The sequence below is a fragment of the Hirundo rustica genome, chromosome 3, assembly GCF_015227805.2.
Source record: "Hirundo rustica isolate bHirRus1 chromosome 3, bHirRus1.pri.v3, whole genome shotgun sequence".
Classification (NCBI taxonomy): domain Eukaryota; kingdom Metazoa; phylum Chordata; class Aves; order Passeriformes; family Hirundinidae; genus Hirundo; species Hirundo rustica.
Genome location: NC_053452.1, coordinates 95904198 through 95916856, shown reverse-complemented (window position 1 = coordinate 95916856; position 12659 = coordinate 95904198). Strand labels below are relative to the sequence as shown.

Sequence of the window (12659 nt, the reverse complement as noted above, 5' to 3'; positions counted from 1 at the left end):
TTAGTTCATTCAATCTTGAGGTAGTCGTGCATGTGCGATAAATAAGAAAGTATGAATTATAATTTGGGAGGAAAATTGACTGCTGATACTGTATTTTGTCTCACTGTTTTTATGGGCTTAAGGTCTGTTTTGTGGGTTTGGCACAAAAAAATCCCAGAGGATATCCTTCCAGTATTTTATTTTTGTCATAGTAATGTGCTGTTAGATCTGGGATGTATTTTGAAGTGCACAGTAGTTTTATTGTTACTCAAATCAGTTTATTGGTGTTTGCATTACTTTATTTGGCTAAACATTAGGATTCTTCCATATTATGTGAGCTTCAAATTCACTGTATGAAGTCACTTTTTAATTTGAAATTTATTTTAATTCTGATTTGTTTATTGTGTTGTTTGGAGTAGTGTAGCTGGATTTCCATTCCACAACAATTTCCCTGGATTTTGAAGACTGAGTTTCTGGTTTGGGGTTGAAATTGGTGATTTTTTTGCAGAATGAATACTACCCTGTTGCATATGATGCTTGTCGTGATATCTATAGAGAGCCTGGCACACACAGTAGAAGTGCAGCGAATCCCCAGGGTTGACACCTTACAGAGGGTACACAAAATCCATTGCAAGGCTTTTGGGCTGTCTGTGACATTGCTGAGAGTCTGAAAGCTCAGCTTGTCTCATTCCTGCATCCTGGATTGAGTTGTGCCTCTCAGAGCTGGTCACCCTGTCAGGTCTGTTACAGTGGTCCACAAAACAGTAAAACTGGGTGCCTAGTGCAACTCTTTGGTTTCCTAGGGAAGGGTGGCAGGGGTTTGTCTTCAGATCTTAAATTAACTAACAACCTTTTGGAGTGTGGACAATTCTGTGCAGGATGATACTTTGGAAGCCTTAAGTACCATGAAGATCAGACTCTAGAGTGTAGTCACATGTTAAACATATTCTACTGTTAAAAGCATGTCTTTCCAATTGACACATAATCCACACCTCTCATCACTGCTTGTCAGGGCCACACTGGTTCTGCTTGCAGAAACACAGCCAAACTCTCATGACAGATTAATTTTTTTTTTTTTTTTTGCCCCTAGCAGTGGAGATCAAAATCTGCACTACTGCTGTTTGGAAAAAAAATCAGATGTTTGTATAGACAACTGTGGAAAAAAATTGTTGTGAAGCTGACAGTTGTAGCAATAAATACCAATTTAAGCACAACCAGTTTAATATAGTTTAGAGTTTCTTTGTTTTTAATATTGAGTATTTCCTCTAACCTTCCCCTTTCTGGCCATTTCTGGCTTTTTTGCACATGCAAAAGAAATTTTTCTGATTTTATCTGCATTCCTGGTGACTGAAATTAATGGATTCTAACATTTTTCTTTCTGAATATAAGCAGCATTTTTTCCTTCGTTTCTTCTAATGAAGAAGATCAAAATCTCTGTTTGCATAGCACTGAGATTATGATGTTTTTCATAGATTTCCTCTTAAAAACCCTAAGGTAGGTTTTTAGATTTATAGGTGCTGCGTTGCTAATGTGGCTTTAGCCCAGCTGTATTTAGTTAAAGAGGATATTTAGTTCAGTGGCAGGCCATTATTTTAATAGTGACAGGTTTTTCTAAAAGATTTAGTATTTTTAAATGAAATCTTGATAGTAAATGGAATCTTTACAGTCTTCTTATCATAATTAATGTAAGCAATGTAGAAGAATTTTTAGGAAATGTTTTCCTTTCGTTCTGTAACTGGTGGAAATGTGCTCATGGTAGTAAATGTGGCTTTCTTGCATTGCAGCAGTGTCAGGAGTCAAGCCCTGATCGCATTACACTGTATGGTTTAATGATGAAACCTATTCAACGTTTTCCACAGTTCATTCTACTATTGCAGGTAAATAATGTTTACCAAAGGGAGGCTATTTTTGCATTCTTGCTTAGTTTACCCTTGGGATTACATGGTAGCTGTCTTCTGCTAGAGGATCATGCTGCAGTGGAAGTGACCACTAGATCATGGAGGAATAAAGAGAAAATTTCAGTGCATTAAACATGCTGATCTCATAGTCTGATTGCAGGGACAGGCAGTAAAGGGCACTGCAGGAAAGCCTTAGTAAACTAGATTTACTATAGATTACTTTCTAAGTAAAATACAGCTTATACATAGTTTTCTAGTAAAGGTGTAGTTCAAATATGCTACTTGTTTATATCTCTTTGTTAGCTAGTAACACTTCAAAACATGACTAGGAACTTAGTGGCATTACTTTCCATTGAAGAAAAAAACAAGAGGATTAAATTCATGCCTTGGATAGTTTAGAATATATGTGAGATGCAGAATAACAGTATGCTCTCTGACTACTTGTGTCACAGGACCTGCTAGAGTATGTTGCAGCTTCCTTCTGACCTGCAGCATCTTGTTTCTCTTCCCATGGAAACAGTGGATTTGACAGGGGGTCCTTGGGTGTCATCTCAACAGGCAGTCAAGCTGCAGGAAGAGCACAATTCCTCAGTGCAGACCTGCTGCAGACAAGTTGACTCTGTTTGTACCTCCTTGCAGACCCCTGCAGATGGACCCCAGTAGGCACCATGTGTTAGCTGTGTTAGCAGGTGCCGCAGCCTTTGGGCTGCAGGTCTGGCAGTCACTGTGGGTGAAGGAGCAGAGGTGGTCATGGGGGAAGCGTGTGGGTCGGAAGCCACGGAGTTTTTGAAGTAGCAGGAACGATGAAGTTTATTGTGGCAGGAAGACAGAGTGAATATATAGGGATTTTTAAGTGCTCTGGGAATGGAGACAAAGTATAATTCAAAGTGTTCCTACTGTATGCCTACAAAAGAGGGATACTTGGAGAAGCTGTTGTGACCTTAATGTAATATCTCCTACTTTAGGAGGAGTATGCTGTCCATGTTTTAATGAGAAATAATAACAGTAATGAAGATAATACAATATTATTATGACAGTAAATATCAGAAAAGTTCCATTTTAAATCATTTTTATAGACACCTACATATTATAGTATTATATTGATTGCCAGATTGTTTAATATTATGTCCCTTCTCTGTAATTTTGTTCTTTAAATAAGAATGTATGTAATCCCATTTAGTATATTTTTGAAGAATTACTAAGATATTCAGGAAATTAAGCAATGTGCTGTCTGAATATTCATTAGGTGTTTATTTGTCTTATTCTTTAGTAGTACTCAAGTAAAGAATGTAGTGTAAATGTACCTCCTGTAATCTTTGGAACCTGACTTTGAAAATAAATGGGATTTTTTTTTTTCTGTTCTATAATTACCGCTCAGGATATGTTGAAGAACACTAATAAAGGACATCCTGACAGATTACCTCTACAGATGGCTCTTACAGAACTCGAGACACTGGCAGAGAAGTTAAATGAAAGGAAAAGGGATGCAGATCAGCGCTGTGAAATAAAACAAATAGCAAAAGCAATGAATGAACGTTACCTGAACAAGGTAAGGAAAGTAGGAAAGTATAATGAAAATGAAAGAGTCAGTTTCTGGGCCTTGAGCAATCTCTATAACAGAGACCAAAGAGACAGCTATGTTGGTATTTTCTGTAGAGCTCAACCACATGGGGTCATTCTAGTGGTAAACGTGAGATGTGACCCACCTCTGGGACTGAACAGGCTTACCACTGTGTGCTGGAGTGGGCAACACACTGAACTAGCTTCAGCAGTATTGTTTGTGGCAGTGTAGGCAATAATAATATAAAGTAAAATCTCATGCACATTTTCTGCATGGAAAAATTCAACTCTTAGTTTATCCTAGAAGTGAGGAACTACTCCTGTGTAAAGAAAGGGACCACGTCCTTATACAGCAGCACTTCCAACTATGAAGTGTTTCAGGATGTGCTTTTGAATGGGTCTAATATCTTTCTTGATTTAAGGAAAATCTCAGTCTCTTTCATTCATATATTTGCATTGTACAATAGAAATGTCTGAAAAGAACTCTGGAAGACATTCAGTAAGAAGGAAGGAACAGTTTTTTATTTGAGTTTATTAGTAGATATCTGTACTCTAGATGGGTATCCTTGTTTTATTCATATCATAAATGATGCCTTCTTTCCCATTAAGTGGGCCACAAATGCTTCAGTTACTGCTTTTGTGAAGTTACAGGTTGTTATCCTGTGGGCGCTCTCTGATACAGTCATGGGGATGTGCTGAAGGAATGGGGTTGTTTTTGGTGATACATAAAAGCACATCTTTTAGGAAAGCAGTAGTCAATCAGAGAATGCATGTTTCGAGCTATTTACCAGGAATGGAATACTGAATTTATTGTCATACTGGAACAGTATTTCCATTCTAAGTGTATTAGAAGAGGGATTCAGACATTTTACTTTCTTTTCTAGTTGTCATAATCCTGCTTCTTGAAGCAGCTATTAATCATCTGCAAATAGTTCCAAGACACAGAATGTGTTTTTGAAGAGGTGGCCCAGATTACCTTTTGTCAGTTGATATTGACTGTAAGATTTTGTGTGTTATGCAGTGCGGGGTTCATTGGTATATATATGTGGGTAGTCACTCCAAGTCTCACAGGGTCCTGCAGGCCTTGTGTGTTAATATCACAGAATCAGTCGAGTTGGAAGGGACCCACACAGATCATAGAGTCCAACTCCTGTCTCTGCACAAGACAACCCCAAGAGTCACACCAAATGCCTGATAATATTGTCCAAACTCATCTTGAACTATGTCAGGCTTGGGGCTTTGACCACCACCCTGGAGAGCCTGTTCCAGTGCCCAGCCACTCTCTGGGTGAAGAACCCTCCCCTCACGAGGGAGTTGTAACTGCAGTGAGGTCTCCCCTCAGTCTCCTCCAGACTGAACAGACCAAGGGACCTCAGACTGAACAGACCAGGGGACCTCAGCTTCATACAGCTTCCCCTCAAGGCCCTTCACCACCCTTGAGGCCCTCCTTTGGGCACTCTCTAATAGCTTAATGTCTTTCTTACATTGTGGCACCCAAACCTGCCCACAATATTCAGGTGAGGCCAGTGCAGAGCAGAGTGGGACAATCCCCTCCCCTGCTAGATGCACCCTAGGACGTGGTTAGCCCTCCTGGGCCTGTATATTTGCATCTACAGTCTTGGAACAATGCCAGCCAGGGTGAAATAGGTGGTGAAGGAGATGGTTGATTGGAAAATTAGTGAGTTATGGACCGTTTTATTCTGTTGGACACTATGGAGGTGTGTTTGACCTGTAAGGGATTAATTCACACTTGCACGCTGTGGCTGATCCTCAGCCCTTGAAGGCAAATGTCAGGAGCAATTTACATGCCCAAGAATCTCTTGGACATGTCATCTTCAGAGCCTGTGACACCCTGCCAGCTGCACTCCTTGGCTGTGTGAGCCCAGGGGAACAGAGCAGGCTGAGCACACTTCCTCCTCCCACTCTGGCATCCCACTCTGGACAGCTGGAATCGTGTGTAGGTCTTCAGTGGACTATGAAAGAAGGGACTAAGGAAGGAAATCACAGAAACTGTGGAAGGAATCATTTTTACCGCCAGGAAACCTCTATCTGTGTGGAAGATTCCCAGAGCAACTATGGTCTATGTTAAGCTGCAAAGCCCTTTAAGTTCGCATGGATGACAGCAGAAGTTACTGTTTCTCTAAATCAAAAGCAGATTAATAAAGAGAACTAATTCCCTTGGCAAATCCACCAGCAATCACTTGTGCTGGGATGGCAAGTGATAACCCATTGTTTTTGGTTTTTATGTGCTGGATGTTGGATATGCAGTGTATAATAGCAATGCTGATTGTTTTCAAAATCCAGCTACTCAGCAGCGGAAACAGATACCTCATACGGACTGATGATATGGTTGAGACAGTTTATAATGACAGAGGAGAAATTATCAAAACCAAAGAACGGCGACTTTTCATGTTAAATGACGTGCTGATGTGTGCAACAGTAAATATTCGGTAAGATTTAATTTCTATTTTTTAGATGATCATTTGAACTTCAGGTGGAAAAAAATGACACAGAATTGCTTTTGTTGTATTTACTGTGGCTACTGGCTCCTAGGAAAAGTCATAATGAATGGCTAACTAGCTTTGTTATTGTCCTCTAAATTGCTGGCTGATATTTGGAAGTTTTAGAGTAAATTTGGAAGAAAATTATATCAGTTAGAGATTACAGATAGAAATGCTCTGTAGCATCTAGTTATTGATGTGTATTAGTGCTTAGAGTAATACAAGCATGCCAGGCTAAGACTTTTTTCTCTTCTTCCTTGGATTCAGAGTGTAACTTGACACAATTTGTAAATTAAATCCCACCCTCTGCAAAACAAACAACCTCCAACAAACAAACAAACAAAACAAAACCCATAAAGTTAATGCAGGTTGCCAGAACAAACCTGGAACTTGCTAACAAAGTTCCAGATGGGGAAGGGTTGTTATATCTGAAACCAAACACTGAAGGATTAAAGGTGAAATGCTTTGAAAAAGGCATTTTTTCATAGTTCCTTCTGTGTTTTTGTTGGCTGTAATTTTTACTGTCTGTGTATGCCAAGGTTGTGTTCACACTCATATGTTGCTTACATCATAAATTGTTTTATGTGATAGTACATTCTGACAAAGAAAATGTGAATTGTTAAAATCTTCCAAGAACAGCTTTTTTAAGCATAAATGAGTTGATATCTTAATTAATTACTAAAGTATGAATCCTGTACATACATTTCTAAGTGTGTGATTGCTTGGTCTCATGTTAGTGAGGAGAAGTGCCATGTAATAACTACACTTCAGGAAATTAACAACTTCATGTCAATTATCCTGTCATCCTTGCCTTTACAAATGCTTTACTTTTATAGTGACACTTGGATATTGTTTTTAACTATTCATATTTTATCTTCTTTCATACCAGTAAAGTCTTGGATTTTCTCTATTTGTATTTGAAGCAGCAAAGTGCAGCTGGTTTTTGTTTTCCATGTTAAAACTTCATGATCATGCAAAGTCTCTGACCCTCCAAGGGTTATATACACTGTAAATGTATCTTCTGCAAGCCATAGAAAATTCCTCTGTAACTAGTGGACCCTAGACACCTGGGACGTTTGAGTGTTCCTGGTTTGCAAAAGACAGATAATTTTACAGGTGACATAACCCTGAGGTCTTTCTTTGCACACAGTCTAGATGACCTGCAGGAGCTGGTGGCCTAACTCCGAAGGGACAGCGGTTGGATGAGGTGGATGCTATCCCTTGTGACTAAACACCTGTGTCCTGCCTAGGTTTTTTTGTTTGTTTGTTTCTTCTGAGCTAGATCGACAATTTATGAATATTTACTTAAGTTGTGGCATTTGTGTTCTTTGTTCATACTTGCTTCCTCATTGAAACAAAAATCTGTGTTGCAAATAGGTAGCTGACTAGCCGAACTTCAGCATTTAGTTACTGCTCTCAATAAATGCATTTTGCTGAGTTCTCTCAGGCATTTGACTTCAGGATTTCAGCCATGCTTTCTGTGAAATAAACGTTTTTTGTTCACTTCAACATCTCTTTTGTCCTTTGTATTTCTTGAATGGGAATAAGGGAGTGAAGGAAACAAAGTAAAATTAGTATTAATGTAATTTCTATTCCTAATGAGCTTCCTCAGTGTGCTCTTTCCTCTAAAATGCCTGTTGTCATACACACTTGTTAAGCAGCAGCTCAGGCAGGATTACTCTTGGAAGCCACAGCAGCTGCAGATCTCTGCTGTACAGAACAATCTGAGCTGTGGGGCTTGGCAGAAACGTTGGCTTGTAAGCCCTTCGGGGGTTACGTTGTCCTTCCTGTTGCCAGCAGTCATTCAAAGGTCCCATCATCTGTACTTCCCTAAACATAGTAGTTAGGGCCCAAAAAGAAGTGTTTCAAGAAATAAGGAAAACGTGGAGCCAAAGTATAATCCCAGGCACTTGTATTAGGATTTCAGAATGCACATTGATCTTAAAAGATGTTCATTTATGTTTTGCTATAGTAATGTAAGGACTGTTATTGGCAGTTTGTGGTTATAGACAGGATTATCTGCACCTGCATATGGCTGCTCTTTGCATGCCAGGAAAGGTCAGTCACAAAAGTCAGCCTGATTCATGCATTTCTTTCAAATTGTGCACTGTACTCAAGCTGATAAACAGCAGATTTTAGAAGCTAAAATAATTAACAGTATGCTATGAAACACAGTTATTTGTCACAGCAATAATTTGTGTATCTTCCAGCTCTTCCTATGAAAGCAGCGGCACCATGTCAGCTGGCCAGAGGTATTTATTGAAGTGGAGCGTACCGCTGGGACAAGTGGATGTCATAGAGTATGGCAGCAGTGAGGGCCAAGGAGACAACTGCAGGTTCCCACCCCAGCTCTCTGCTGAAAATGTCATCATTAACTCTAAGCCAAGTGAGTTACAGGAGTTACTGACTTTTACAAACTATGTTTAAAACTGTATTTGAAATTCAGTGGGCTACTGAAAACAAAGGAAAGCATTTTGTCCATGAAGATTTCTGTAACATGAAGAGCAGTAGAGACTCTTTCTTTGGAAACTGAGAATGTATAAAGTGGCAGCCAGGCTCTTGCCTTGCAACATGAATTACTTGTGTTTGTTGTAGCTTCGAATTTTATGCATGAATGAGTAAAGAGTTCTAAAGCATGAGAGCGTGCAGACGTGCAAAAATGTGGGTTTGGTGTGGTGCACCAATAGTCTCGTGGTCGCTGGTTCTGCCTTTGTTCTTTGTCCCATAGTTAGAGCAAAGTTTCTCTTAATAAAGATGACCATTCCACCCTGACTGAGAGTCTGGACACAAGTGGTTATTGCAGGGTGGAATTTACTCACTTCTATCTTGCCCTTCGAACTAGTGCTTCAGGAAAAAACCTTAATGAATGTTTTTGAAATGATATGTTAATAGGTAATTTCCTCCTAGCCTCTGCAAAAATGACCTCAACCTCTGATGTTTACAAATTCTTCTCTGCTAGTTAACCCCCGCTACTAGTCTGCCAACTACCTTCAAGAGAAATATGAATTTTAAGACTTTACTTGTTTGTTAGACTTTCATACCTAAGGAGTTATTTTTGTATCCTTTTTTTTTGCCTAAATATTGTAATATTAAATTTTAATTTAATATCTCTAGATTGTAAATTGATTCCTGTTCATGGATTATAATTCACATGGATTTCAGTGCTAGCTCTAAGCATTATTTCACACTACATTTATTTAATATTACACCCTTGGCTTCATGAATTTTCCCACAGTTGTGCTATAAGGAGGCATAAATGTTGCAGCACCAGAGTGTAGCATTTACTAGCCCCTGTATTCTTCAGGATGGTTCTTGTCAGGTCTTCTTGGTCCTCCCTTTGTAGATAGCTACAGAAAATCAGAAAATTTTATGGGCATTTATGTCTTTATTTCAAGGATGACTTAATTCTTGTAACTCCTTTTAAGCCATAATGGACTACTTGGAGAATGATATTAAAGCATTTATCTTATAATTTACCAGCTGCTGTATGCATAACCCTAAGAGGACTATATAAAGAAGTGTTTTTCTTAGAATTGAAGGTCCCTTTTGTAGGTGAGTGTGGGAGGAACAGATTGTTGAATTTTCCTATGATTTTGTGCAGCAGTTTCACAGCTGATAAGACCAAATCCTTGCATGTCAGTATGGTCATATGGGGAAGAAAAGCATGAGGGGAGAAACAAAAACTCCTGACTGAACAGACACATAGAACTTACTTGAACCTCTCGGCTTTTGAGGTTTTTCAGCTTCATCATGCTTGGTGACAATATCATACAAAAAAAGAGATGACTTTGTACATAATTTGTAAATCAACGTTCAGGTTAAATGGTACTCAGTAGGTAAAATGTGAGCTGAACTAATTTTTCTTTTGGTAAGCTCAGTTATATTAATTCAGTCTTCTAATAAAAAGGATCAAAAGATAAGTAAAAAGGATTTGAAGGATACTGGGTATATTGAAAAAATCCCCCTCTGGTTTAATCAAACTTTTCTGCCAAATGACCCAACTAAATTGAATATAAACAATCATGAAGGAGGAACATCATAGCCTTATTTTTGCACATGCTACTGTGTTTGCACTGGCTGTTACTCTGAATGCAGAATTGTTTGAACTGGCCTTTATAGACAAGTTTGAATGCACACCTAATTGTGTTAGTTATTCTACAGAGTTGTCTTCTTAGTTCCAGTTTAAATTGGCTGCTAAAGATGACAGAGGCTCAGAAAGTACAGCCTTCCTGCAGAGGGACAGACTGGTAAGACTGTGTCCTGGTTCACTGTTGCTTCTTACTTGCACCCAACAAGTTGCTCCATTTTATAGTTAATGATGACATGATCTTTAATATGGTAGTGTCACATTATTGGTGAGACTACTGGGTATTTACTACAAGCTGTAAAGTGCTAACAGAGAAATACTATCTACTCTACTTGAAACTTCATGTCATCATGAAGTCTTCACAGTCATCATAAAATTATGTCTCCCTCTGTTTTCAAAGTACGTGATGAAATCCCAGTGGCCTCATAGTATGTAGTTTTAGTAAAATCTAGTGATCAAGAATAGTTTGGGATACTGCAGGCAAAATCCTGAGACATAAAAACATTTCTCAGACCTGATTGACCTGATTTTTAACTTACATATCCAGTTTGTGGGTATTGAAAAGATACAGAATAAAGTGATTCTGTGTAAAATCATTAAGTAGTAGAGTGATTACCTCTTGCATTTCTGGAAGACTGAGGAAAGTTGGTTTGTATCTGCCACATGCCAAGTGGAGTACTAGACTCCTGTAAGGTTGGTATTCTGCCATTGCTGCTGTGGTTAGCAAGGATTTTTCATGGATTCAGGTTGTGTTCTTGCGAGGATTACTGGTTGTTAGTTACATTGCCCTTATCATGACACTTTTTTCTCTGCCAAAACCTGTCCTGTGAGGAAGTAGCTGTTTATTATTGGCTAAATGCAGTTGGTGCTTCTAGCTTTCTGTAATGTTGCAAGAAAAAGCAGTATAGTTTAAAGATACAAACTTTACTTTGGGTCCTAAATTAATAGCTGAATTTGAATTAATCTTGTACAGTATGTAATATGCAACTGAAAGGTTGAAAGGTTTTATGATCAAAGGCATGCTTTAGTACTGTTCTAAAATGAAAAGCAAGGGCTCTGTGAACTTGGTATTCACTTGGCAAAATCATCAGTGGGCAGTTTTCTACCCCATTGAGCTTAGTACAGCAGTCTTTTGTCTGTGAATTCTTCAGAAGAACACAGTGGCTGGGGGTTTTTTGTTTTTTTTTTGTTTTAAGCCATTTGTATTTTGGTAGGAAAAACCGTGTGTCCTGAGAATGTGTGGGACAGGAAAGCAGGAAAATTTTACTCGAGTGTATTCTGCTCAACTGCCCTGTCCTTGATGTGCTATTGCCTTGTTCCTGTTGTCCTCCCCTAGCACCGACAACAGACTAAATTCTCTTAGTTACAAACATGAAGAGGGATTGAAGTCTCAGCTGTTTGGCAGGGCCCTTTATTTGTACAATTCTAATATTTTTTTTTTTAGTGGAGTGCAATTACAACTTGTGTTTGCTTCCTATAATAATAACCAGTAAACATTTCACAGTCTCAGTCTTGAGGAAAAAACTCATTTCTCTCAAGAAATTAGTCAAAGTCGTGTTTCATGTGTTAGAGTTAGTCTTGCTTGAAAATCTATATAGCTCTCTGGCATCCCAGGTGGACAGTTTCTGTGGAAGCAGTTATTTAATATGTGTGCCAAAAGTGTGATATGCTAATTTTCTTCATAGAACCATTGGCAGAAAGGTGCGAGATGGAGTTTTTCCCCTGGTAAATCCACGTGTTGCTTCTGGTAGGCTGTTGCTGTTCTCTTCACCCCAGTTAGTCCATGTGCAGGAGCACAGACACAGTGATAGTATGGAAAAGTTGAATTACTATGGGAACGGGGGAATATTTTCAATGTGAACAGAAATTTGTATATTCTTGGTTTTAAATTACTTGTGTTGGTAAGAAATGCACTTCCCTCACCTGGCTTGTGCTGCTATATCTGCTGCCCCCCAGGACAGGGTTGGCCCTCCTGGCTACCAGGTACTGCTGACCCATATTCAACTTGCCATTGACAAGGATCCCCAGATTCCTTTCTGTGGCTGCTCTCCCGTGTCTGTGCTCAGTCTGTTCATACATCCAAGGATGCTCTGCCCCTTGTACGGAGTCCAACACTTGCCCTTGTTAAACTTCCTATGCTTAGTGATTGCTCAGCCCCTTAATTTGTCAAAGTTTCTCTGCAGGGTGTCTCTGCCTTTAAGGGATTTGACAGTTCCTCCCAATTTAGTGTCATTGGTAGTAACTTATTATTCATTGGAGCCTTTTATGAAGAGTTGAAGAGAACTGAGCCCTGGGAAACCCACTAGTGACAAGTCAGCAGTCTGATGTTACCACCCTATTCACTATAAGTAACCCTTTTTGCCTGACCTGTGAGCCAGTTTCTCACCCATCACAAGATGTGTTTATGAAGCTGTGTGCTGGACATTTTGTCCAGAAGAATCATGCGAGAGGCCTCAGATCCATAGTTTTACTGAAATCCCCAGTTCCCATCAACTGGCTGTCCCTTATCAACTACTGGGTTAGTTTGTCATAAAAGGAAATTAAGTTGCCTGTTCTTGAGTCCCCAAGAATGAAGAGGGTGAATGAGAAGTTTCTCACAGCACTTTTATTTAAGAAGACCAGACTAGAAGAGGC

The 12659-nt window shown here is 39.2% G+C and overlaps 1 protein-coding gene across 3 annotated transcripts in view; it reads left to right on the top strand.

The window, feature by feature from the left end:
* ARHGEF10 (Rho guanine nucleotide exchange factor 10) overlaps nt 1–12659 on the top strand; it is a 110463-nt gene that overhangs the window by 51414 nt on the left and 46390 nt on the right. For all 3 annotated transcript variants that reach the window (XM_040058581.2, XM_040058582.2, XM_040058580.2), the window contains 4 exons: nt 1764–1856; nt 3256–3426; nt 5742–5887; nt 8149–8324. In XM_040058581.2, coding sequence (XP_039914515.1) covers nt 1764–1856; nt 3256–3426; nt 5742–5887; nt 8149–8324 — 586 coding nt within the window. The remainder of the gene's footprint in view (nt 1–1763; nt 1857–3255; nt 3427–5741; nt 5888–8148; nt 8325–12659) is intronic.